General features: G+C 43.8%; 1 protein-coding gene across 1 annotated transcript; it reads left to right on the forward strand.

Annotated features, from left to right (window-relative positions):
• On the forward strand, positions 1 to 26,147 carry LOC106644405 (uncharacterized). Its single transcript, XM_089596087.1, has 9 exons — positions 1 to 254; positions 16,987 to 17,247; positions 18,003 to 18,068; positions 21,396 to 21,573; positions 23,277 to 23,414; positions 23,505 to 23,656; positions 23,732 to 24,125; positions 24,276 to 24,465; positions 24,706 to 26,147. The coding sequence occupies exons 1-9, from the start codon at positions 247 to 249 to the stop codon at positions 24,882 to 24,884; spliced, it is 1,566 nt and encodes a 521-aa protein (XP_089452213.1). The 5' UTR covers positions 1 to 246; the 3' UTR covers positions 24,885 to 26,147.
• Positions 26,148 to 27,351: the final 1,204 nt, after the last annotated feature.

The raw sequence follows: 27,351 nt of genomic DNA on the forward strand, positions 1-27,351 counted from the left end.
CGGCGTCGGGTGTCCAACGGCAGCCGCCTCCTCCGTTGTGCCTACGCTCGCGAGTGTAAATCCCAGCTGGCTCGTGATATAACTACGGACAACTTGCAAAGTTCGCCTCGTGTCGTGGGTGTGATTGTTCGGATGCCCAAGCTGTACTCGCTCGGTTGTACGCGAATGGGATCTTCCTGAGGACCCTGTGCACGGTGTTCCGGGAGCCTTCGAGGAAGAGACCGTCATCACCGACTGCAAGGAAACATGATGAGGTGCGACTTGTACAAGTACTTTCCGTTCTCCTTTTTTTTTGTCCTTCGGCCCAAGTATTTCGAGTATGTGTTGTCAGCCCGATGTCCATTGATTTCTTGTTTGTTGCTTTTTAAACGAGGAAATAATTTACTTTTACCACCAACGCGTAATATACCGCAGGGGGTTGGGGGTTGTCGTAGCAAGAGGAGGGGGTGGCTCGTGGCTCGGGGGTGGAGGTGAAAAATCGATGACGCGCACGTAGGGCTAGGTATACACACGCAGCTTGATGCAAAAGCACTGTACCAGCTATACCCAGCAAAGTATTATAATACACCTGGTGAAGTATAAGCGGATGCGAGTGTGCGTTGTAATGTAACGGCCTTGATTGGAGGTGCAACGTGACCCCGAAAAAACTGCGCCCCGGCTCGATAACTCCTTTTAATGATATTAGTCTCGTGTATGCGTGCGCGTTTTCTCCCTACTGTCACTACTTGACGCGGTGGCTTTAAAAGATGTGTAACTTTTTTTCCTTTTCCTTTTCTTTCTTCATCCTATACGTACTTATACTATGGGGTTTTTGCGCCATTGACACCCTGCGTTGTTTAATGTGACCCCGTCGTGGTATTGGAATGATCCGAGGTAACACGTTCGATGTGTTAGTGGCGCTTGAACTACTCCCTGTTGTGATGCTGCTCGAAACTCGTGGGTCCGAGCTTTTTCAAAGCGGTGGAGGAGTTTCTAAAAAAGTCCAGCTCTCTCTTTTTTTTTTTTTTTTTTTAATATTTTTATTCGTTATGTAGAAACGTCTTTTCTGAATTTTTCAGTGTTTTTCATCTTCCATTCTAAAATTTGTTTGGTCGTGGGTCGACGAGTTGATATTTAAGGGAAATATGTTAAACGAAGCAAAAAACCATGATAAAGTATATTATTTTCATGGGAAGAAATGTTTCAAACGGCAACATTCGGATTTTCCTAAAACTAGCACAGTAATAAACGTACACGTGGAACAAGATACGGATCGACGATTTATGACGAGTTAATTGAATTAGAAGCGTATAAAAAAATACATGTACACATGTTTTCCCAGCGGTGATAAAAAAAATCAGTGAAACAGAACTCATAGAAACTATGATTTTTTTTTAAATTCTCTTTCGTCAAATCAATGGGGACACTTTACTTTCTTTCCTCCCCTCAAGCGATTTCCATATTTTATCGAGATGCGAAACCCACTTGGGACGGGGGATTCCACGATATATACCAACTGCACCACGACAGCCGACGAAAAATTAAGAAAACCGAAGCAAATATGTGCGGGTAGATTGTTATGCGTGCACGGCGGCAAGTTGAATGTACGCGTGGTCATAGGAAAACCAACGACAAGGACGGCACTCGAGTGCAAAACCCTATACCAAGCATAGATAGAGGAAATGCGCGCACGGCGGGGCTAATAAAACCCAAGAGGTGCAAGTACAACTCCCTCGAGAACCTTCGTTCCGGGAGCGCGAGCGAGTATAGGTATAATGTGTACGCACGTGTTGTGCTGCGCGTGCCCGAGGAAAGTGACAGCCGTGCGCAGCAGCCCGTCCGTCTCCCGAGAGGGCTGTCTCCTCGACAGAATATATGTCGCTCTTTCCCCACCGAACGAAACGGGGGAAAAAGAAAGGTTGGTCCACTGGCCGCCATTGCATCTATACAACTAGCACGAGGATATCCTTCACGATGGGGCCGGTGCTTCCGGGGATCAAAATTACATGTACACCGGAGAGTGCGATGCTCGCCCGGAAGGTACAGTTGCCGAGAAAGAGAGGAAGATGCTGCGTGCGGTCTATCGATTTTCAGGGCTGTGCACGAAATATAGGCCGGGTGCGCGGGAGTGGAGAATTTTCCCGTCATCGCTGCTCCGTTTGTACTTTCGGGCCGAGTACACGTGGGCTTGTTACACTGCGACAGGTACAACGGCCAAGTAAACAAGAACAATTTCTTGGAGTTCAACTGCTCCCGGCAGGTTTCGCAACGAGCCGTAGGCTATCGATCATCGACAGGCTATTGACTTTTTTCTCCTTTCAAAGTTAAATTACTATCTCGGTCCGGTTATTAATAATCCCCATTTGCTCGTTTGGACTGTTTAGCAAGTGCGAGCAGTGATGCGTTTGTTGTTCTTTGGGCCTAGCTGTGAAAATACCCACGTATATTGTTTGTCGTCCCGCGGTTTCTTTGTTGTTACATTTGCTATTCGGTATGCGTGAAAAAAGGAGAAAAAAACAAAACAAAAATATGGCCGAGCTAATAATTGTGTCGAGTAGCAGAAAAATACCAAGCATAGCTCACGATAAAACTAGTTTGACAAAAGAGCAGTAGCCATATACAATCGAAAACCTTTCCGTCCATAAATCTCGGGTCCTGTGCCTCCTGTACCGATCGTTGGGAACGCTGGGGATGGGGGAACGATCACCGTCGCGCGGCTTTTCTCCGCATTCGTGCTCGAGTAGATTAGTATACACTCCAACTCTCCCCCGGCAAAAGGATGCTGTCGTCGGCACCACTACATCCGCACAGAAAGTGCTCGTCGTCACTCGTACATATACGTGTATATACACACGCGCAAGAGCTAGGGGTGGATGCGAAGCTACCGGAATGTAACGTGATGGTACGGGGAAGCAAAGAGACGCGGGCAACGAGGGAGGAAACCGATCCAAGTCACGCCACCGCACTTGTTATTGGCTGACTGCTTTATCAACAAAAAGTACAATGGCCACCAAACATCCGGGAAAGTCTTACTCCATCAGGTGAGCCATTTCGTAGACGATCAGAATTAGAGCAGATTAACCTGTGGAGAGCACATTGGCTTTCGGAAAATATAGAGGATGAGCGAGCATTGTACTTTTATTTGGGCAAAAGTGAATCGTTTGCTATTTTCTTTCTTTCTTTTTTTTGTTTTTTTTTTGTTTTTTTGTTTAATGAGGTAGACCTCGACGAGTAACGATAAAGCAACCTCACGGCCGATGGATAGAATATAATGAAAATTCATAGGGTACGAGTACACATATATTATATACCCGCGTTACGTAACTCGTGTACACGTCTCTGTGCCAGCGATACCTCGAAGCCATCCTCTAATGAACTCCCCGACATCACATTTAGAGCTGATAAGGATCTTGAAAAAAAATCAAGTACACGCTTCTCGCGCTTTCTATGAGGTTGCGCAAGCACGCTGCAGGTATTATACCCGACGAAAATCTTTCGTGTACGCGTGTACACCTACCTACATTCCACTACCTATGTACACACAACTTTCATTTCGAACTTTATTTCCCGAGGCGTTATAATGGCATTTCGCGTCAATGCCGCGAGTGCGTGCCCTATATTTTATTGCCGATTCTATCGAGCGTTCCAAAGACACGTTTATTGTTGCCATTACCGCGCGACCGCATCTCCGTTTGGAAAACATAACACACACATCTCCCTCGGCGCCGCGGAAAAAAAAAAGCAAAAAGTTTCCTTCCGCCCGTCACTTTCGCGGCTCTTTCTCCTCCTCCTCCTTCTTTTTGCTCCCGCGTGTACCTAACGTATATACAGCTTCCTCTCGCAGCCCACTTTGCGATCCCCTCGCGTGCAAGATGACGTTTCTCTCTCTCTCTCTCTCTCTCTCTCATCTTTTTCCTCGTTTTTCAATGTTCCTGCGCCCATTTCAATTTCACGAGTCCCCGTGGCGCTCGTACACCGTACTTTAAACATCGTAAAAAAAAAAGCCGCGATATCTCGCTTCGGTAAAGCGCGTTAAAAGTTAGTTTGCCTTTGCGCTCTGGCGGCTCGTACACGCGTTGCGCGCAGTTGCGCAACTCTCAAACAAAAGATCCATATTGTAAGTATACGTGTGTTATACGTACGCTCTGCAAACGTGGGCAAACGCGGTTGGGAAAAAATCGGCACTCTTGGGAATATACCGTCACGAGTGCGAGAGAGGAGTGTGCGCATGCGACATATACAAAAGTAGGACAGTTTCGATGATTCGTTTGCTTTGACAGATATTAAAAGAAAAAAAAAAATAGATTATTTTTCAATCGACTCGATGCAAAGGACGATTGTCTTCTTGGATTTCGAGCCGAAAACTTGTACTCAAAGACTGCAAAAAGTTGCAAAACGGCATTACGTGTAATCGTTGCCCGAGATAATTTAAAATCCCCTTACGTATATATATAAATATCTATAGGCATGGTAATATTGTATACGTGCCGGCCGGCTTTTGTTGAGCGAGGCACGTTCGCTCCAGTCCCACGCTCGCTCGTGTGCTATGGTGCATCTCGAGGAAAAAAAAGGGGGGGGGAAGGGAGTAAGACGCTAATGCGCGAGGCTGGGCATTTTCCCTTTCCCTCTCGGCTGGAGATACTCCCGTGATATCTACTCTGCCTCGCTCTGCCTTGGAACATATACGCCAACGAGATAGAGCTCAAACGCGAGCTAAGCATGCGGTTATGACTACATACTTTTTTTTCTTTTTCAAGATGGAAACTTGTTGCTTGGCCGACGGGTACATTGTACCATGATGCAAAACAATTTAATGGGGGGTACGGGTTTCCGAGAAGTAGGTGCGAACTAATGGTACACTATTTACGTTCATCGGGGACTCTCGGGAAAATCGTCTCGTTGTTTGCGCCATGGGCTTGTATGTATAATATGTGTGTTACGAGGCCTTGATCCGAAGATCGAGCTGCGCGGGCTGGTGTTGCGTTTACGCGCTTAGAAAGTGTATTGACGACGTTGTAATGAAAATTGATACTTTCCGAGTGTATACGTATTACCGTACGTTGGATTACCATGTTTTGATACACCACGCGATACTGCACCTCTGTATCACAGTGTTGACATTTTTCAACAAATTAAAATTGTTTGAGGTAATCATGGTCATCTCTCGAATATAAAAAAAATCGTGCAAAGAGCTGATAACTCAACGAAAAATTAAAAAAAAACACCCGTGTGTTAATTGTAGCTATATACTGCTATACAAAAGACTGGCAGTCGTTTTGCTGAAAAACGAGTAGTGTACTGTGGACGCTGACGAGAGTACGGGGCAATTTGTGTTACGCAATGCATCCATCGAGCCTCTGTTTCGCGCGAACGCGATTTTCGTGTTTTTCGGCCAAAGTGAAATTATACCTCGCGAGAGTTGCTTATTCCAAACTATACCAGCACACGAGTAGAGTTTTGCATTGTATAAATCCTTCTCGTTTGGGTTGAAATTTTTCGATGCACCGCAATCACAGCTCGATCGAATAAGTCTTCACAATAGCAGGATGTGACGTTGCTCCGTGAGACCGTGAATATCAATGGGCATAAATTAACACTCTCTTACCTTGGCTTTCGAGAAACAGTACAAAGTTACGATTATAAGAATTTTTACCAAGCATCGCGTATGACCATGCGTGCCAACAAAACGTACCCACGCACCGGGAGCTATAATTGAGGAAACTAGGTAATCGAGCAAAAAAGAGTCGAGTTTACCAATTAACTCTACAGTATCAATAATTCATGAAAATCGATCTGCTACCCATGGCCATGAACCTGTTAAAAAAAAGGGGGGGGTAACAAATACCTCCCTCCTCGCGACTCATAGAGTTCTATTTGCGTCTTGATCGATCGATCGAGCGGCTGCTAATCGATTATTTTCCAGCATCCGCTCACGACCTGCCTCCCTCTCCGCTTCAATACAGCGAGATATGCCATTTTAGATAGGAAAAACCCCGCGCCTCTGTTTTATTTACCCCCTGCAATTTCATTGTTGAGGCGCTTGGATTTTTGGAGTCCCGTAGATTGCCATGATTGCCTCGGATGTATCGAGCCTTGTACGGGAGGAAAAAGTTGGGATGTAGAAAATTTTGAGAAAAAAAAAGGAAAGATACCGATCGATCGCTCGCTGGATCCTTTTCGCGATAAGGCGATTGCCATCTGCAAGATCTCGAGACATACGCTTGAGGAACAATCAGGCGTCAATTATAAACGGCGAAATTCGTGCACGTACAAGCCCAAGCAGCACTCGTAAATCAGCGACGTAACGCATAGCGCGAGCTAACCGTGTCTCACGTATACGCCACGCGGAGCCGAAATCGTTTCCTCCACGCGAGTTACAATTGCACGAGACGCCGAAAAGGAGACGTATATGCAATTAGACACAGTCGCGTAATTAGCTCGCGGAGGCGGCCTCTTCATCTCTCGCATTCGCACGTGTTGCGTGTATGTATGTATACATCACGTGCAAACGGGGAAGCGGGTAAAGGAGCAACAACTTCGACGCGCGGTTAACTTCGTGGAAGGAGACGCGCGCCACGGGTGTATATAATTTACGGGACGCCGTCGAGTCGCGGAGCACTGCTCACTTTCCGTCTCGACGGCTGGTTTTTCGATACAGATCGGCGATCGGCGCGACCGCGAATTTCCGCTCGGCGCATCCCACAAACGAGTCAAGATGCCTATCGAACAATGGGACGACGCGAGACCCCTCTGTTGTTGAGCAATGTATATACTTGTACAATTTACGCAATCGAAGAGCGAAAAAAAAAGTGGATCCAAACAAAAGTGCACGTAATGCATAACGTCACGTGAGAAGCGATATTTGAGCAAGTCAAGCTCCTAAAAACGTTGGAAGGCAAACACCAGTGCATGCGTACATTAGAAGTACTCCTTTAACGAGCGCTTGCAGTGCTATTATTCATCCTGCATGTTGGCGCAAAACACGATTATCCACTCAATTCCTGCGCCGTTTCGGGATGGTGAAAAAAAGCCAGGTATTTGTACTCCAAGTAACAAACGAAAAAGATCGTCGAGGAACTTTAGCACGCACGCGTGGGAGAGCACTCGTTTGCCCGTAACCAAGTAAAGTATGTTACACGTGCTCTCCATTAATTGATTTCCTTTTTATACTTCCATAAACTGCATCGAATCAACGCTCCGTGTGCAGTGAAACAAAATAACGTGTCTGCCCAAAATCGTCTGGTTCTACTAGTTTTTTTTTTTCGACGACTCTGTCAACGTTTTTTCAAACAACGAGAGGAGACGAAGAGATGTCTTTCTTCAGCCAAGCCATCACTAAAACTTGTCCTTCATCGAGTGCCGTGAACTTGACGTGCACTCACGTAACAATAACAGAGCCCCCTGCCCCCGTTAAATATAGACGACCGGGAGCCTTGACGAGGCAGTTGCATCCGCTGCCGGCAGGTCCCCTCCTCCGCCTCTTGCCGCACGAGACGCTCCCAATCGCGTGCGTGCAATACTCATCATCATCATAATAACAATAATAACGAAATTGATGCAGCAGCAACGGTAGCTGCTACCGACCTAATGGCACGTGGGCAGTCCAATGCACGCGGGACGATGTACATCTCGCCTCCTGTTTTTCAGCCGAGACGGAATTTTAACGACGAGTGCGTTACGGGAGTCACACGCCGAGCAGCAGCTCGTTAGAGCCCTGTGGCATCTCTTGGCTGAGATTATCAAGTTTCACGCGTGAAAGAGAGAGAGAGAGAGAGGCGATGGGCGGATAGGTGCGACCTCAGGCCACTTTAGGGACTTATTTTCGAAACTTTAGCCTTTCCACTTTCCTTGGGCGGAGCTTGCGCGTGACGTTTGCTCAATTGAAGCTGAAAGTGCTCGTTTAATTGAAAAAAAGAATGGATGCTGCAGCGCTGACCGAGGGATAGGGGCTATTTTTGGGTTCATATATATACATCGGGGATAGACGCGATGTTTGGTTTTTTGTCTAAATAGTTTATGGAAAATATATTTTTATATAGTCATAAGGTATCAGCATTTTTTGATGTCGAGCATACAGTGTCCATGCACACGTGGAGCGTGCCCTTTCTGTCACACGTGCACGTAAAAGATGAAATGCCCACGATGATTTGATGAGACACTCGTACACGTGTCTGTGATGGCTCTGACAGACGAAAGAGCCACCAAAGTGATTTAGAGCCCAGGATATACAAGTAGACACTGTGCAGTATAAATGTAGCTTATTAAATTTCGTAGCAATCAATTAAAACCTTCTACTGATTCATCACACGTTGTCGTGGCTTAATTCCATTACTTTTCGCCAGATTCTCGTAACAGGTTGGACATTTAGCGTACGAAAAAAATGCTGCTCTACAAATTTTGGTGTTTGCACAACAAAAAAAAGGATCAACTTCATTTCAAAGTAATAATGTTACTACTAATATTATCAAGAGAGTTTGTTACTTTACTTATTTCTGTCCTCAGATACAAGGTGTTTCTTCTGTTTCTGCCAAGTGTAAGTGTCTCTTTAACATCATAGAGACAATTAGTGAGATCGTAGTGAAAGTACCGTGCACGTTTCTCTTTTGGAGTTCTGTATTTAAAAACTTGGCACTTTTTTTTTACTTTTGACAAAACTTCTCTAATCACAAGTCAAGTCAGATTACACAAAAAGATTTGACTAGCATGTTTTTTCTGTCTCAAAAACTAATGGTACTCCTGCAGAGTGGTCGTACCTAAAATTCTTTAAAGCCAAGTCGCAAAGTGTCCCTCACTAAAGTTGTTTTACTCGAAAAAGTTTGCGACAAAAGAAAAAAAAACGAATCAACAGACAATGGAGAGAGAGAGAGAGAGAGAGTGTCAGCATCAGGCTTCGTGGACCTACTTGCGCAAGTCATTTCACAGCCATGGGCTAATTACCCGTCATTACTCATTACTCATTACTCATTGTGCACGTGAATGGTACACGTGCTCTGACATATATATACATATTTTTTTTTTTCAATGCCTGGTTTTTGCCGATTCATACGACACCCTGGCATCTTCTTCTTCCTCGAAGCGGAACAGATATATATGCCTCGCTGACATCTCCGTTCGCGTACGTATTAATATCATACAATACAATGTATCATCGAGTCTTTCATGGAGTATCCCTTAACCGACGCATCGATCGTTTCGGTACGTAATCGTATGAGTTTTTGCGTTCTCGTTCACTCTCGTTACGCACAGTGGTACGCAACTACTTTGCTGAACAATGTGCCCTTGTACACTGTATAACATTCTGTTGGCTGTAAGTACATCTTTGTTGAGTCGTGCATATAATTACACGGTACAGTGGTGTTTGTAGGAGAAAAGTTCTACGGAGAGTACCAGTATTGTAGATTTTCTCGGGAGTAGGTTATTGACTCCCGTAGCTCGAGAGCGTTCCCTTCGACAGCTGTATACCCTACATGGGCTTTGGCGGAAAACACGCTCCGAGTTGCACGAACCAATTTAAAAGTAGAAAGTGACGTTTCAATGAATTTTTGCAATCTACGGTGGTAACCAAAGGACAATCCGAATTTCATGCCAGGGGAAAAACATTTTCGATCGTCCCTACTAGCTACGCAGTACCTACTCACTCGATGTCGAAATTAATCACCCATCGGTGCTCTACATATACGACACTCTCTCGGTACGAAAAGGAACTCGTTTTCCTTAAAAAAAAAAAAAAAAAAATGTCCCTCGCGTAATTGTAAATGGACGCGTGAATGTGCACACACAACGCCGTACTCGGTACAGAATATCTCACAATGGCACTCTCTCGCGTGCCCCTAGAGACCCCGTGTCACTCACGCTTCGCGGGCCATTTATCTGCCGTGTGGACATGTACACCTCGAACGAGATCGCGTCCACATATAGTGCTTCAATTTACATACGGAGCGAAGCGATTATACTTTGCAAACTGTTGGGGCACACAAATCGCGTCTACGGGAGATACAAATCGGTAAGTGGATTTTTACGATACGTTTTGATAACCCGGCCATAAGTATATCCTTTTTTTGTCCAGGCGATCGGTAAGACGTTGAGATTCGGGGGGTGGTGTCAAATTAATTTCCAGCCAAACTGCACCCTCCTTCATTCGGCTTGATTCACGAGCTCGTACACCTGTCGCGTGGGGGCGTCAAAGCTGCCAAGCAAAGAAACGCAAGCTATAGGTACACGACTCCTCCGCTGACGATCGCTTCGCAACGTGACTCGATAACGGGTTACGTAAGAGCTGTCGCAGCTATTCTCGGCCTTACGCAAATATACACGTATCTCTTGTAATCTCCGTGTACAAAAGGTCAAGCGAGAGAGAGTTGGGTGTACAGATACCGTATTGTACATATACCTACCTGTTTGGAAAACAAACTCAAGTGCGTGTCTTATAGCTAATCTCTCTCTCTCTCTCATTGTCTTGCATACATAGGTAGGTGACCTTAAAAATGTTTCACCTCGCCGTTCGTATATATATATATTTGCACAGTGAAAGGTATACGCTCCGCGTGTTTTGTCCGTAAACACATAAGGTGACAGTAAAATAAATTTGCTTTGTAAAACCATGCATAAGCAAACAAACAAACTTCTCGGCACGATCGCTCGGGTCGTCGGTATGTGTATATACACTTGTGGGTGCTCTGGTCACGTGCGTCCATATAAATATTTTCATTTGACCCCCAGGGAGGTCAGCCATGAGACATGCACCATGTGCCAACGTAACTCTTGTACTTCATAGTAAGTGGTGCACATGTAGCTCTCTCGCGAATGTCACTTACTTCGTCCAGTTCTCTGTGATCGATCGAGCGCTCGATACGCCGGTGCGTATAATTTTATGACCCAGATTAGGTGGTGAGCGCACCGGCAAGGGAAAACAAGCGTACATGTATACAATACGTATAGTGCAGTGGTAGCAATGCGCTCAGGGAAAAGTTAGAGGAAGCGAGTACTTATGCGAGTGCAGGTGATGATTGTGCAAAGATCTTTCTTCTTCGTGAGCTCGCCGTGCATATATCGTTGAGCAATGAAATACATTACGGTGAATACGGAGAAGGTGCACGTGCACACATATGTGAACAGATTTTATTTACTCCTTTATTTTGTGATGGATCTCGATATTTTTCGAGACTGTTTCTTATCGAAGCAAAAAATTCGTAGTATAGTGTACCTACGTGCCGTAACGTTAATTGCACTCTTTTGTACCCACACCGAGTGAATGGTTTTGCTTTCCGTAAATTAACACGCGTTTCGCGATAACCGCAGAGTTACGATCCGAGCGTGCGCTCGCAAAAAGTTACGCTTACGTAAAAAGTTGGCCCTCGCGGCTTTTTTTTTCTTCTTGTTTTCTCTACGAAGATAGCCTTGCGATCTGAAACGAAGATACGTGGCGTATGAGTTGGAAAAAAAAAAAATCGGCAAACCATGGACGCGACACCGGAGTCGTGGAAGGTTGCGTCATTCCCTGTTGGGCTCGATTTTCGTGAGGAAGAATTTTTTCCGTGATTAAACAGGTTGAGATTACTTTGGTTTGGACTAGTCGCTTATCTTTGCACAGTTACGTATCAAAATCTTCGACAAACCTTTGTAAAGGTAATGCATTGTACTTACTGCAATTTAGTCACAATTCAAACAGCTTTTTCATCTTTATGTAATTCTTTCTTTATTTTTCCCCCTCAACAGGTGCATCGAATCTTAACTTTCAATGGAACTCTATTGTGCGGCACGTGTGGGAATCCAAGTGTATCGCAGAGGGGCACACGTGCGCGAGCAACGCCTCCTTTACATCGCTTAGTTAACCGGTTTCCATTCAAGTGCACGTATGCACACTATTTACCATGTCGCGTTTCCATAAGCTTGGGGGACGTAAATTTAAAGTTTCACTTGTCTTTTTTTTCCCCCTCAAAAAATAAAGTAGACCCGATCGAACGAGCAGTTGTTCTCACAAGAGCAGCGCCGCCGAGAACGAAAGTAATCGCTTTGAGGGTCTCGGAAAGGATGTGGTTGCTCTAACCAATTGATTCCTGCTGACTGATAAATTGATTTTAAGAAGGTGCGCCGCACATAGTGGGGAGTAACGTGGCAAAATTTATCACCAATTTCTTTCACGATCGGTCGGGAATTGATTTTTGCGCTGCTCTCGTATTTCTTACGCTATACATTTGCGACGTACCTACTCGAACTGATGCATCTTTATTATAGGTACTACAACCATGGGTTGGAATATAAATTGTACGGGGAGAGGTGTACTGCCTTCATGTATGCTCGTAATGATGGTTGTGGGTATACGCTTTGCAGCGCATTCGACAGGAAATGAATCCACGAGCGTGAAATTTTCATCGGACGTGCAATTTTTTCAGGCTCGATCCTTTCGATGCAAATCAGCTCGGATTAGGAGAATTAATAACTTTTGCGATGCTCCTGCAACTTAATGTCTTGTATACATTGAAACTCGTTCGTTGGTGGTAAACGTCCATTATATTTCAATAACACACGAGCACGAACATCAAAGGAGCATTGAAATAGCGATCGCGCAAAAGTTTGAATTTGAAAATTACCGTGCTCGACGATGCGCTGCTTTCTTGCATATGTATATATAGGTATTATGTTATACGAGAGTTTCATGAGAGAAAGTAGCTGCTCCTCGTTCCGCAAAGAGGAGACCAGTCACGTCTGCATATAAGCAGCCTAGCTTTCCTCAAATAGATCAACAAAATCGGTGCCAAAATCAAAAAGACCCAAGTTCGCGATTGAGCAAAAAGAGAAAAAAAAAAAAAAACAAGCAGTAGGTAATTAGATGCATACAGGTGAACTCGATCCACGATACCGAATAAAACCTTGACCGCATACTTACCACCCAGGTGTACCAGGCTCGCTCGCATATATAAGAATAAGTGCAGCCTTGGCAAGCGAGGAACGCGTGTTTTCGTCCCGAAGATCGGCACCTCGCTTCGCCTCTCCTAATCGCTAAGCGATACCCATGCACCACCGGGTCAGAGCAAGTATAGTGACGGCCGCGGTATGAATATACACACGCACCGTACAATGATATACCCATTACCGGCCTCTTGGGTGAGTTTTTATTTCTTTTTTCCTTCGTTCTCCGCGGAGCTGCAGTTCCAGAGCAGTGATTCCGGTCAGCCCCGAGTAGCGGTACCTCGTCTTCGAACGACCGGCCGTATACCATCGCCACCTTCTCTCTTCCCCCCCCCCCGCTCGCTTGCTTTGTTATTAGGTGTACCATTATTTTCTCTCGAGGCTCGCCTCCAAGTATTTTCGCTGCTGTCCGCAGACCATAGTTTCTTCGTTCCCTCGTACATCACAGGTATATGTATATAGGTGGTACTTACTGTGTCGCACCTTATTGTATGTACTACTCTTTTAGCTACCGCGGTGGGGTAATATGGTTTATATATAGAAGGGAATGCCGGAAGCGGAGGTGAGCGTCAATTAATGTGCACGTACTTTAGCTATACGTATATATACGTGTACATGTGCACCAAGAGATAATCTCAATTACGCTCTCTTGGGTGGAATTTAGAGGCCTTTTTTTCTCATTTCTGCGTACTTCCCCCTAGTTCAAATGGAGAAAAAAAAGTAACCTTATAAATACCGATACGGGATGTTTGTTTGCTATCAACACCTATTGGAAATATTTCGAATCGTTTTATAGTGACGGCGCACTCTCTCTCGAGCGTACACTCATTAAACGTATACCTATATTTATGAACTCGAGTATCGGTAAATTAGATATATATAAGCTTGCGAGGCGGTAAATTTTATCTTTATCAACCGATAAATAGATTTTATCGTTAAATTGAAAAAAAAGACTATCGGTTAGAATAACCGATGCGCTCCACAAGTATTTCAGGTCGAGGGGTTTGGCGGGAGATACCGATTTCAACGAATAAATCCCGAAATCTCTCCTTAGTTTTGCGTTTCAGATACGAAGCTTAACTGTAAACTTGGCATAAAAAAGCACAAATGGTGTACAATTTGAGCTTGAGAATTACGAAAGAGGAAAAAAAAGTACGGAAAATCATCTAGCATGTACATAAATATGTAAGAGTGGCGATCATTCAACTTTGATACATAACTTACGCTAAATTAAAGGGCAAATGTATAACTCTCTTGTCTAGTTTATAGTATACACATTAATGATGACGAATCCTTTATCGCGGTATGGAGATGGATACATTGACTATTCATGTACACGTGCATCCATATACAGTACACCCTTTTCTATACAACAGTGAGTAGTGGTACTCGCTGGAATCTCGTTTTCTCATCGTATCGGTCCATTGTGCGCCGCAGACGTCTGGTCTGCAAGATTTTGACGTCAAGGGATGCCGACGGCTATACGCAATGTTGTATGAGGCCGAGTTTGCGATCTGATTTAATAATTGGCTGGTCGTTGCTCGCTTGCCCGTCTCTACTTTTGTTAAGAAAAAAAGTCATCAACCATCACAGCGAATGATCCACTGCGGAGGAAAAATTAAAAAAACAATATTCAACCACCACACCTACATACACTTGTACGTTATGTACACAAAGAGTCCGTCAATCAATCGCGAGATAATAAATGTGCAAGAGCCTTTGTTACCGTGAGGAATAAAGTTAATATTTTTCCGAAACCCTCCCTCGAACTATACAGCTATGCTTATTATGATTATTATATTCACGAAGAAAATCTCACGATATGCATTACATGGAGTGCAAAATGAGAAAAATCCAGGGCGAGGAGGGTGAAAAAAAAAGGAAGACACGAACATCTTTCGAGCTGCTCGAGTATACCCACATGCCTTTGGCTTACTCATCCTTTCCTCGCTCTTTGCGCTCTCCCACGAGGATGAAGATCCAGAGAGAGAAGCTGATTCACGCGACGACGACGGGGTAGTGGGACGCTCGCGGGGCGTGTCGCGCCTTCGCGATAAGAGAAAGAGGAGGAGAATAAAAGTAAAAAAAAGAAGCGGCAAAGAGGGCATTCGCTCCTCTCTCTCTCTCTGTCTCTGCCTTTTGCCGTGTACTTACGTGTGGGTATATCCGTAGAGAGAGACTTTTCGCTCGCGAGGCACGCCGGTATATAACGGCTAATTGGTCGGGTCTGCGTGTGTATATATGCCGACAGACGAAGAAAGACGAAGGAGCTACGAGAAAACGTAGAAGGAGAGCGAGCGTCCTTTTTCTCTCTCTTTCTCTCTTTTTCTTTCCTTCCTTTCTTGTTGTGTGTGTGTATGCGTGCAGTGCCTCCTATAACCAACACTTGCTCTTTTGCAAGCGTGTACGCGGCGAGGGGGCCCCTAACATGTATATATGTATACAGCAGGGCAGTTGGAGCCGCACCAGCTGGCCTGCAAAGTATATATTATACAGTCGGGTGCGTATATACTGTACAGCAATGGGCCCGGGATGCCTCAGTTTATGCCGCGAGCTCGGCCGGAGCGCGTAAGTATATACCTATTCGACGGTATAATACACCGACTGACGCTCGGAAGGAAGAGTGAATTCTGTTGGCTTCTTGCATGGCAAAATATTTTTTTTTTTTTTTGAACGATCGGTATCGTTACGGTGTGCGCGGCCTGTGCGTGCGGTAAAGTAGATATAGGGCCCCTGTTGCGGTTGTCGAGTCGAAGGGAGGAGGTACACGTTATGGTACGGGCTCGTATTGGGCGTGAAGCGAGTGAGTTGTGAGCTGCGGGTGTGCTCTATTGTTGTACACGTTATCGAGAGAACCGGCTATAGCTGATGGAGGGAGAGAGTTGGTTCGTCGAGTAAGTACCCTATACCAACAGTTTTCGGACTATACTACCTGTACCGATGTCGAGAGAAGAGACGATTTTCTATCGCTCTTTATGAAATATCTGATGCATTGGGCAACGCGTCATGGGAGTTTATAAATATTTTTATTGATTTACCTGCGACAGGGTTGGCAGTTTTTAAAAAATAACGTTAAAATACACACCCAAAACTCTTTCCATACGTACCTACATACAAGTATCTTGCGATTTCTCACGGAATCGGTAATGTATAGCGTTACAATTAAGAAACCAGAGAAAACTCTTTCAGCAGGAGGGCTTGTCTTCATATTTTAATATACCTGTATACGCGTACGTGCAGAAAGCGACTGTAGCCGGGGCATTGTTCCCCCCCTCCTTGAACTCCAAAATATGCATAGGTATTTTAAGCTATACCTGACTTGATACCCGCGTGTGTATTACCAATTCAACGATCGCATGGGGATACAAATACACAGTCGAATGTAAAGCTTCGATCGCGCATATATTTGAAAACACTGGTACCCGCGAAATACACACGGCTATACGGTAAACATATACGAAATGACAGCTATGCGTTGTATATTAAGCGAATTTAGAGACAAGGCCCGGCCGATAAAATAATAAACGCTCACTTTTCACGAGCACGCATCAGGGCATCACTTACCCTTTACACGTATTACGCAACGCGCTGCGATGTACGAGATCGGCAAGCGTGTGTGTATGGTGGGACCGGCTCGTTGGCGAAATTAATTAGGAGCTGCAATTACTTTGGATGCAGCGCGCGTTGTTTATATTAAACGAGCCCGGCTGTTGTTTCCGCTTCCTTGCCGAGCGAGTCGAATACATTTTTCCCTTGTTGCCCCCTGGGACTGAGCCATATACTGCATACAAAAATTGCCGGGGATTCGCCGAGCGTGGAATATTATTGTGCACACATGTGACTTATTTATGTAAAAAAAAAATGCGTCCATTAGAGTATATTATTTCTCTTGGTATGAGTCCAGAGACGTATGAAACGTGTAATTTTGTACAAATTCACCGTCTCCTTTGTCGCAGTCACGGTAATTAAACAACTCACCTCGAGTCCACCGATTGGGCAAGGCGAGGACAGAGGTGGTTTTTTTTTCCCCCCCAAAAAGCATCGTTAAAAATTGTTGAGAAAAATCTAAATGTTTGCTCTCCCGTTGGATTGTTGCAGGTCGCCACGAGTGGGTGGCCCGTTGTCGCAGTCGCTGGCGATGATACCACCGACGATGCACGGCCACGAGTTCAACCAGCCACTGTCGAGGGTCGTAATGGTCCGCAAGACGGACCAGAGGACGTTCAGCAAAGGCAGGCGCGGTGGCGACCCGGTCCTCGAGACCGTCACCAGAGAGACCGTGGAGTTGTTCAACGGCGGTCGCGCCGAGAGGAAGTACACCTCGGAAACGAGGGACATCGTCACGCCCAAGTCCAACAGGTGAGTGCTGTTGGCCTCCCCCTTCCATTGTACTCTGACAGTGTATACATGTATACATACGTAGACGCCGCTGTTCTCCCTTTCTTCGGAGGAATGGTCGGCGTTGTTATTTTTTGTTTTCTTGGTCACCGAGTGGAAGTCCTAATTACGGCCGGGTGTGCGCGATAGACCGTTGGTTTTTCTTTCTATGTCCACTGAGAGCCGCTTGGCTGTGGAAAACACTTTTTTTTAACGCGCACACACACTTGTAAATCGGACGCTGACTCAGTTAATGGAGCTGGATACGCCATTACTACCAACATTAACGTCAGTCCGTGATATTAAAGTCGATTAAAGTCATTTGAAGTTTCAATGTATAGCCAAATGTTGAGATAACGGGCTATCTGTCGAAGTAGAGTATGAGATGATAAACAAGTTTCGAGGTGGAATTGTTGAAAAATTTCCTAGCTCCTGTTGTTTGTGCAAGTCTAAAAATAAACCGTGGTCTTTCCCAATTTGGTTGGAATTACAATAACTCGTGTCACGCAACGTGCGAATCCGGTGACGGTGAAACTTTGAAAGCATATGCAGCTCGGTTCTGCCGAGGAGACAAGAAATACAAACGTACGATCATTTCTCACTTTCGGCACAAAAATATAAAGTAGTTGTACATCTTGCAATTAAAAAAAAAAAAAAAAAAAAAAAAAAAAAAAAAATCAACATATTTTGTATATTCTGATAGTTGAAATACACAGACAATATCGTTCCCCTTGTAGTAAGCCTTTGCTCAACGGGACGAAAAAAAAAGTCGTCGCCTTCGTCGACCAAGTCTCGCCCGACAGGTACTTTTACATGCACCTATACGTTCAAACAGACAGATGCGCCAAAATACAACACATGTTCCATACAGACATTCTACACATTACACGTATACAAATATACACTGAAACACTCACTTTCATTCAATGCTCATTTTTATATATTTACTCTTTTTTCTTTAGTCGGCCTAGTGTATAATAATACCAACATTGCGGTGATACATATATACATATACATATTTACGTGACACAATCCGGGCAAAGTGTGATTAATACATCTGTACAAGGGGTCATTCAAAGTTTACGGTGCTACACTCATCTCGTGCAAAACGACTATGAATGATCGCTCGCTTATCCTTAATTTTATACTCCTTGCACTTTACCCTTTTCCAGTTGACACTTTTTTTTATTGCTTCTTCATGTATTATGCTGCTGGCTTCTATAAACTTTTTTACGTAGATTGGAGAATCTTGTCCTTTCATCATACTCAGCTTTTAATCGAATCTTAACAATGAGCCGTGCGTTGAAGAACAAAGACTCGCCCGGAATGATTGTAAATTCGTCAGATAGGAGTAACGAGGTATGGGTGCGCGAGTCTCGAGACTCCCTCCAATTGTATTCGAGCCAAAGGAGGCTAAATCCGCGAGTCAACAGACTTTCGGGCCCAACACTCTCTTTTCTCTTTATGCCTGTACCTACTTGCTTAGTTTGCGTGAAAAAAAAGAGACGGAAGACTTGCGGAAGAAAGAAGAGTCACGAGTTTATCAAGAGCTGCGGTTGCTGATTTTGGGCTTGGCAACACTTTCGCGTTTTCGACTCTCCCGTGACGTTGTCGTGTCGCATTGAACGGCTCTCGAGTTGCTGGCTAGACGAAGAGACCAGAAGTGAAAGAACGGCAGTGGTATATAACAGCGTTATAGAGGAAGAGAGAGTGAGAGGGTAACAAATTGGGATCTAGTCTACTTGCGCTCAATGATGACCGGCTGAATTGCTTTTTTTTCTATTTGTGCCTTTCCTATAACTTTTTTTTTTTTTTTTTTTTTTTTTCTAGACCAACTGCTCTCTGTAAAGTTTTGTCGATACGGTACGGCTTTAATTACTGTGCACAGTGCGATGATCCAGCAATTTGTTTTTTTTTTTTTATTTCTCGCTACGTCGTTGGTCAGACTGTCGGATCTACTTTCAAAATTATTTGCATCCGAAATAAAAACCTTAATTTGCCAATGGACGAAGCGAAAAATATAACCGACTCGTTGAGAATGAGTATTCATAAATAAGCCTCGACATCCATAACGTCACTTTATTTATTAATGAATCAACGATTTGAAAGAAAAAGACAAAAAGTAATTTCAATTTACTCGTACGCGAGTACACATATATCAAAATGAAATCAATGATGTGTAATATCTTGAATTAGAGTGCTCACACGTGTATACGAATGTACATCCCTCGTTCACTTAAACGCTGCAACTGTATCGACTCGTAGGTATAACTGGGTATATATGCTTTATCGGTGTAACAGCTGGTATACATGCACATTTCCTTGCATATACCTATGTACAGCGCATACATAAGATCGATTACGGTATGACCTGCAGTGCAAAATCGGCTTTCTTGCATTATCAAACCTCCTACCCTGGGAATCCATACGTTCCCTCGTTATGTGATGGTCCCTTTCTGACACGTTACTTCCTTCTCCTCTCCTGACATTGACATTGTTGCCGTATCGTGCATATATATACACATACACGCGAGTTACTCCGTTCAAAGGATTACGTAACGCAACTACCGCACCGCACGCGATGATACCTCCCATTCGTGTGTACGTGAACTCGAGACCCGCACCTGGTTATACATGCGAAGAGGGAAGGTGAAGACTTCACACTTTGTGGAACAGATGCGGGCGACCCCTTCGCAAGCGACGGTGCTTACGTGTTCCTCTCTCGTGGTGTGCACATTGTACATAGATGCAGGTCAGGATTGACGGTCAGAACAACAACAACAACTACCTATGCAACTTTTCTTTCTTTTCTTTGATGCAGGTAAAATAGCACAATTTCGCGATTTCCTTGTTTTATGACTTTATCCAACCGGTTTATGTTTTTCCGTACCGATCTGCCGTGCAGCACCGTAATGGCTCTTTTGAAAGGATTCGCCGTCTGTGTAATCAAATTGTGGAAAAATCTTAATAACTGTAGAGCACTCGTGGCTCAAGGTCTCAAACATTTGATTGATCACCTCGTCATTTGGAAAAAATTCCCTCGGAGTGGGACCTCATTTAGCGGTACACCTATACACGGTGTGTATGTATATCAGTAGGTTTATCAATGGAAAAGAAAAAAAAAAGATCAACAGGACACCTAAGCGTGCACGTGCTCTATCGAGAACACAGTGTAATCAAACTGTAATATGAGCATCAGAGCTCGTATGTGGTTTTCGTCACACTTTTCGACGCGATTCGGCTCCTCTTATCCCGTTAATTACTCCCGAGTAATTGCGTTGTACACGTGCTTTTCCAAACTGAAAAAAAAAAAAATACGATGGTCATCCATGGTAAGAGTGCACGTACAAAATGGGTGGACTACGTTGTACACCGTTCGATCGGTTAAATCTAATTTTTCTTTCTCCCTCCAAATCGACGGGACGCGAAAACTTTCGCAAGTCCGCTTCTGGCAGACATTCAAAAGTGTACCGCTCGGCTAATCGGCGCGAAATCGGAAGCACTGGCATACAACTGTCGCTCCCGGCAACGGTGCTCTGCTCTCCCTCTAATAGCCGTCGGTGTCGTCGACTGTATACTCTGCATTATGTGCCCACGCTTGAGTGACGTTTTACCTATCGGAGGAGGAAAAACAACACTCGATGTCAACGCGACTTTTCTTTCCTTGCGCGACGACGGGAAACGAATTTATTTACTCCTTGCTCGCCCGTATACAGGTACACTCGACGTTGAGGAAAGTACATGCTTTTTTTTATTTTCTTCTTCATCCTTTGGAGATCGGAATTGTTTTTAGCAACGTAGATTTGAAAAGGATAAAAGTGACAAACTCGTGGAGTAGTCGAAACTCCATCGGATGTATGATATGTCATTGCTTCAATAGATACACGTAGGTATACACTTACACGCAATAACCTAGCTCATTTGGTCCTTATACGCAGTCACGTGTATGCCACTAGAATAGGCGACTCTATGCTTCTCATAAATGTGTTCATTTGCGATGTCTGGCTTCCCTTTTATTAATGAATTACCATATCTTTATATTTTAACGGCCTATAGTCCGCAAAATAGTGCTCTAGATGCAAATATCCCTTGGCACGATTGATAGTATACATGCAACTGTGCGTTCGCAGGTCGAGAACTGACTCGGTGAGGTCCAAATCACCGTTGACGGCATCTCCGGCCTCTCCGGGGCCCCTGTCGTCCTACCACGGCAGCTTTCACAGTAGCTTGGGCAGCGATGGCATGTCCTGCAGCAGCGCCAGGTCCTCCTCGGCCTCACCAGACTCTGCCAAGTACTCTTCCTCACAGGTACGTGCCACCATCATGACAACGATTTAGTGTGTAATGTTTTCTTCCACTGGTCTCCCTCGTCTCGAGGAGAAACGCCAAAATTAAATGCAGCCAAGTATCGTGTTTCCAACAATTAGCTCTAATTGACAACGATGTCTGCCAACTTTGAGATACACCATAGAGAGTGAAATACTTATAAGAGCGATGCACTTTCTATTACACGAGAAACGCGATAAATATCCGATCTATTGAATAAATTTCGTAATCGATGCCTGAGGTGCTTGAAAAAGTTACAAGGTTGTACATTAGTCATGGCAACGGTGTTCCTTCAAAAAAAAAAAAAAAAAAAAAATCCGCTATCGGAATAAAACACAAAGATCTTGATTCTGATCAGATTCTGGGCTTCGTAGGCAATGATGATAATCCATCTCGCGTGATCATCTTGTCCGGACGAAAAAAAAAGAAAAAGAACACGCGTCAAATGAGAGCGCAACGAAAAGTCAGACTTAACGAGGCGCCCCATGTATACCGCGAGCAAATGGGTGAGTATATTCCGTTCTAAGAAAGAAAAAAACAACAACAAATTCTACTCGGTATGACGGTCGAGTTAAAAAGCGAGACGATTCGTAATGGGCTCGTTACTTCTGTACTGCAGGCCATTTCGCTCGAAACGCGGGATACGAGTTTATTCGCTGCAAAGAGAGAGAGAGATGATTTGTCTCGCACGAGCGTGGCGCGCTTTTTCCGTGGGGAGGGTTTTTCGTTTTGCCGCTGTATGAGCGGGACCCTTTTTTTCCCTCGTTCTTTGGGAGATTGTGGATGAAAGTAAACTTTTTCGCTGTGATAAACTCTGGAATATCGAGCGGACCCGTAAATCCAGGAGTGTGTGGCTGATGTTACGATTATACGAATGCTTTCCTCGTGTAAAATGTCCCAAGAGTTGTTGGCGTGTTTTTTTATATCTTTGCATCAATATGAGACATACCAGTCTTGATTTGCATTAAATTCTAATTGCATCTCATTACGATTTTCTTTGAGAAAAAGATGTTTCGCTCATTTGTTATTAATTTGCCGCGAGCGTTGATTTTGCCACACCAATGTATTTTGTAACTATCGACGATTAAGTACGCTCTTTCTTTTACCTTATCCTAGAGAATGAAACTTGGAACCGTGCACTCTATCAATGAGCCGTAGGAGAAAAGCATACACATTTACGTATACACCTCAGCGATGTTCAGGTCGTTGTTTACGAGCGGAAGTAAGCACAATGCGATCGTCGATTTTCACCGGGCGCCGATGTGTGTGTTATAAGTACACACGCCCTATAAGATATTATACCCTAGTCGGTTGCTGCCGTGTACCTACGCACCATGTAGATGAAGATTTCACCGGGAGGCGATGATATGGGAAATTTATGGGACCGGTCAGTTTTATTTATCGCTCACGTTTACGTAGGCCTGCCTCTTCCTCCTTACCCTCCTCCTCCTCCTCCTTCTCCTCTTCTTCTTCTCTTTGGCTTTTCGCTTGTACGCGATACCAGCTAGCATCGGCGATTCTGACACTGTTGGACCATTGTTTTCCAAAATTGTTTCCGAAATCGCGAATATTTGCAATTATCGGAGCGAGGGAAATCAGTGCCGAGCATTAATTGCGTAGGTTAGAATGAAAGTGGAAAAAAAGCGCAAAGGTGGTAAAAGACAACTTTTCCACGTGTGTCGTAGATAACCAAGACTGAACCACGTAACAAGCCATCCGTGCGCAGACCGGGGGCGTCGACGGAGTTTATCCACGCCTGCCTCGACATGCACAACATTTACCGATCCCGCCACGGCGTCCCGCCCCTGCGGCTCAGCAAGCAGGTAAAATCGCCCCATTGATCCCAACTGGTCCAATTTCCATGTACATTATATACGTGTTTGTTGATGGATCCTTGTTTCGTTGGCTCGCAGTTGTGCAAGGCCAGCCAGGAGTGGGCGAACGTGCTGGCGACGAGGGGCAGACTCGAGCACCGGGCGAACATCGAGTACGGCGAGAACCTCTACTGCATGTGGAGCTCGAACCCCAAGACCGTGGTAACCGGCGACGAGCCAGTCAACGAGTGGTGAGTCCCTTGTAACTAGTAAGTATTGGATGGCACAATGAAAACTCGTGACGTGGTACCCTCTCCCGCTGTCAGGTACGCCGAGGAGACGCAGCACGTGTACGGCAAGGAGCCGACGACCCTGAAGACCGGCCACTTTACGCAGGTCGTCTGGCGCGACAGTATCGAGCTGGGCGTTGGCATGGCCCGCAACCGGAACGGCGAGGTCTACGTAGTCGTGAATTACAACCCGGCGGGCAACTTTTTGGGGAGTTTCAGCGAAAACGTGCTGTCACCCTGCTGCAGCGATCAGACCTCGAGCTCCTCGGCCTCGTCGTCGCCCCAGCCCGGCAAGAGCTCACCCGACTCGGCCAAGATCCTCGACGAGCGCGCCTGGCAGGAGGAGGCTCTCAGGATACACAACGAGTACCGCAGGCGGCACCAGGTGCCCGAGCTCAAGCTCAGCGCCGATCTCTGCGACTCGGCCAAGGTGAGTTTCCTTTTTTCTCTTCTTTTTCTGGTATCGGTATCGGTATACGTTCCAGTGGTACCTTTGTGGCTTCGACCGGTTTATGCAGTCTCAATGATGGCTGTCTCAAAGTTGCAGTTTTTAAGGAAACATCGTTTCTTTTGCTCGCAGGAATGGGCTTGCACGCTGATGAACACCAACAAGCTGATACCCCAGTCGTCGTCGCCGTACGGGGAGAACATATATTCGATGCAGTGCTCGGATGCGAAATTCGTCGTCTCACCCCGCGAGGTCATCTCGAAGTGGTACTCGGAGAAAAAGGACCACAAGTTCGGGGTCGAGCCCAAGGTTCTCAACACATGTACGTGCTAGATCGTTGGTACAAACATCGATTGCCCGATGCCAATGCAATTTGGTCATCATTCACGTTTATTTGTTCGTTTTATTTTTTATTTTTTTCATTTATTCTTCGATTATATGCAATTTCGTTTGGTTATCTTTTGCACGTTTATTTATTATTTTTTTTCACCCCATGTGCTCGCAATAACCCAATTCGTCAAGAAACAGTAGTCAAACTAATAGATAGTCCCCGCAAATCCAGGTCACTTCACGCAGATTGTCTGGCGGAGCACCAAGGAAATGGGAATCGGTATGGCCAAGAGGGACGGCAGCTGCGTCGTGGTGGCCTGTTACTACCCACGTGGCAACATAGTCGGCCGGTTCACGGAGAACGTGCCGAGGCCGGTGAAATCGAGCACCTCGGCGTCCTCGTCGTCTTGACCGACGCGCACGACGACACCGGCAACGCCGCTGTCGTCGTCCCGGTCGCCCTCATCCGCCGGTGTTTCCGCTGCTGCTGATAAAGCCAAGGCTGCTCTTTTTGGTAACGCTGCGGCGCCGGTAACTAGTCAACCCTGTCCGTCCGAGCCTCGATAAACTAGGAAAACACGTCCTGCGGATCCAGCGCACTGCATTATCGACGACAAACATTTATTCATATAATTTATTAAAATATACATACTATATGTGTATGATGGATAAAAATCGAATGTTCCCTCCCAACGCATGCAGCACTTCTGCATGCCCTTACACTGTCCTAATATATACTATATGCGGTTATTACCGAAAAGTACCTTGTAAGCCAGTTTTTTCTTATGTTCTTCAACGAACACTTAAATCCACCAAATTATTCTATCGTTTTCTTTTTGTTTATTCATATTTACGGATGATGAAGATTTATTGACTGTTTCGAATGTATAAGTATACATATACACACACGTACTTGGTAAATTAGGCTTTTGATACTTTTGAAGTGGACGATTTCTTTTGCTATTCTCGTTGGTATAATAATATTTTTTGGCGTATTATGATAGTGATACATAACGAGTAACGCACAAAAGTTGAGTTTATTATTTCCGTTATTATTCTTTTAAATATTTACGTGTGTTGTATACAATCAAGCATATACTACGATTTGTTATATACGACAGTTATCAACTTTATCAAACGCGTAAATCAAGTTAAAAATAATTAAAGATCTACTTTCGACTGATGGCAAACTACTGCATTTACGAGAATGAGCCGCAGTGTTTTTTTTCTTTTCTATGCATTATCATTCAATTTAAGGCAGAATAAAGGACAGTCGCGCCAAATCATTGTAATTTCAACCTTTTCACCGAACCCTACTATATACATAGATAGAAAAAAAAGAGAGAAAGAGCTTTTGCGATATTGCAAAATGTTTTTCTTAGATATTTAGTTGTTAACAATAAAATGCGTATTTTGTAAATACGATGGCAGGAGCGTGGTTGAACACGCGTTGTGTGAAATAAAAAGAAAACAAAGTTAACGTACATTCCGCACGGCGATCCAGTACGCAAGCGTGACGCTGTAAAGTATACGAAAAAAAAAAAAAAAAAAAAAAAAAACAAAAAAAAATAATTTAAATGAGTGAGATCACTGAGGTTTAGATCAGTAGTTGATATTTTATTATGATAAAGAGAGCAATAAATTTATGGATATGTGTATCCAATCGGTCCTCGATTTACGTTGACGTAATTATGTATTTAATACTTAAAATAAAATAATTGTTTACATAAATCAAATAACCATTACATGAATTATTCATTTGGCCCTTGAAGCACCATTTATTTTGAGATGAAGGTACTGTAGGAACTTTCGAAAAAAGGTACTTATGGGTAAAAAGTTGCTCGGTTCATAATAATTTATTTATAATAAATTTTATTCAGTATGCATGCGAACAAGGATGTACCGCAGCGCTGCACACTCAATATAGTTTACACAATTCATAATTTCTTTTGTTATATTACATTACATACAACCGCTTATAATTTTTGTTTCTCGTAACATAATTCAATCATTTATCCCGACTTTTTTATTTTGTTTTTTTTTTTCCCGTATCATTCATGTTTGGTATGGTCCTAGTTGATGAAATGTTTTTGAATAGGTCTTACAATCTAAGATTATACAATCAAAGAAAAAAATGTTTTCGTGATTTTAGCGCATTTGCATTGCACGAGAGGTAAGTTATGTTATTATTCATGACTATCGTTTATAGAAATGAAAATAGAAGGCTTTGTCGGCAATGTTTTCACACACTTGTGCAAGAATATTACTTTCCAGATGTGAAATTTTCGTACGAAAAATCGATTAATAAAATTACATATTTTCTATACCAATTGCCACATGAAAATCGATCAAACTAAACATTATTAGCGACAAGAAATAATTGGTCTTACGCTTTTTCGCGTCCCTACTTAATGTACGCAGATTATCTATATATATTATGTATTATACTAATATACTCTTCCTCTTTTTTTTTTTTTTTTTTTTTTTTTTTCAAAGACTAATGTTACTGCTTTAGATAGAAAAAATTTCCTTCCTATCCTTTAATGCAGTATTTTCATTTAGAGACGTATGTATGCGCAACCTTTGAATTTCGTATAAAAAATAATTATTTTTCATTTTTGTTTCATTATTTTAAAATGTGTACAAAAAAATGTTTAATCAGATCGTTTTTAATACCACGATTATATTATTGATGAAATTTTCCTCCAATTTGTAGTAGTTGCATGTGTCTTTGCATAGTTAATTTGTTAATAGTTTTGCTATTTAATTATTTGATATAATTCATGTGACATTTTTTAAAACACTAAGCAACGTCTTGTTTCTAATCCATTTATGATGAAAAAATTTTCTAAATCTTATTGATCAAATGCTTTTAAAA

The sequence above is a fragment of the Copidosoma floridanum genome, unplaced genomic scaffold (genome assembly GCF_036245765.1).
Source record: "Copidosoma floridanum isolate Cflo_tuat_1 unplaced genomic scaffold, Cflo_Japanese_pri ptg000001l, whole genome shotgun sequence".
NCBI classification, from domain to species: Eukaryota; Metazoa; Arthropoda; class Insecta; order Hymenoptera; family Encyrtidae; genus Copidosoma; species Copidosoma floridanum.

Bases quoted from the DNA above. Each gene is read 5' to 3' on its own strand.
- LOC106644405 (XM_089596087.1), top strand. The intron at 17,248-18,002 runs GTGAGTGCTGTT...TTCCCCTTGTAG, and splicing joins GTCACGCCCAAGTCCAACAG to TAAGCCTTTGCTCAACGGGA. The intron at 18,069-21,395 runs GTACTTTTACAT...GTGCGTTCGCAG, and splicing joins GACCAAGTCTCGCCCGACAG to GTCGAGAACTGACTCGGTGA.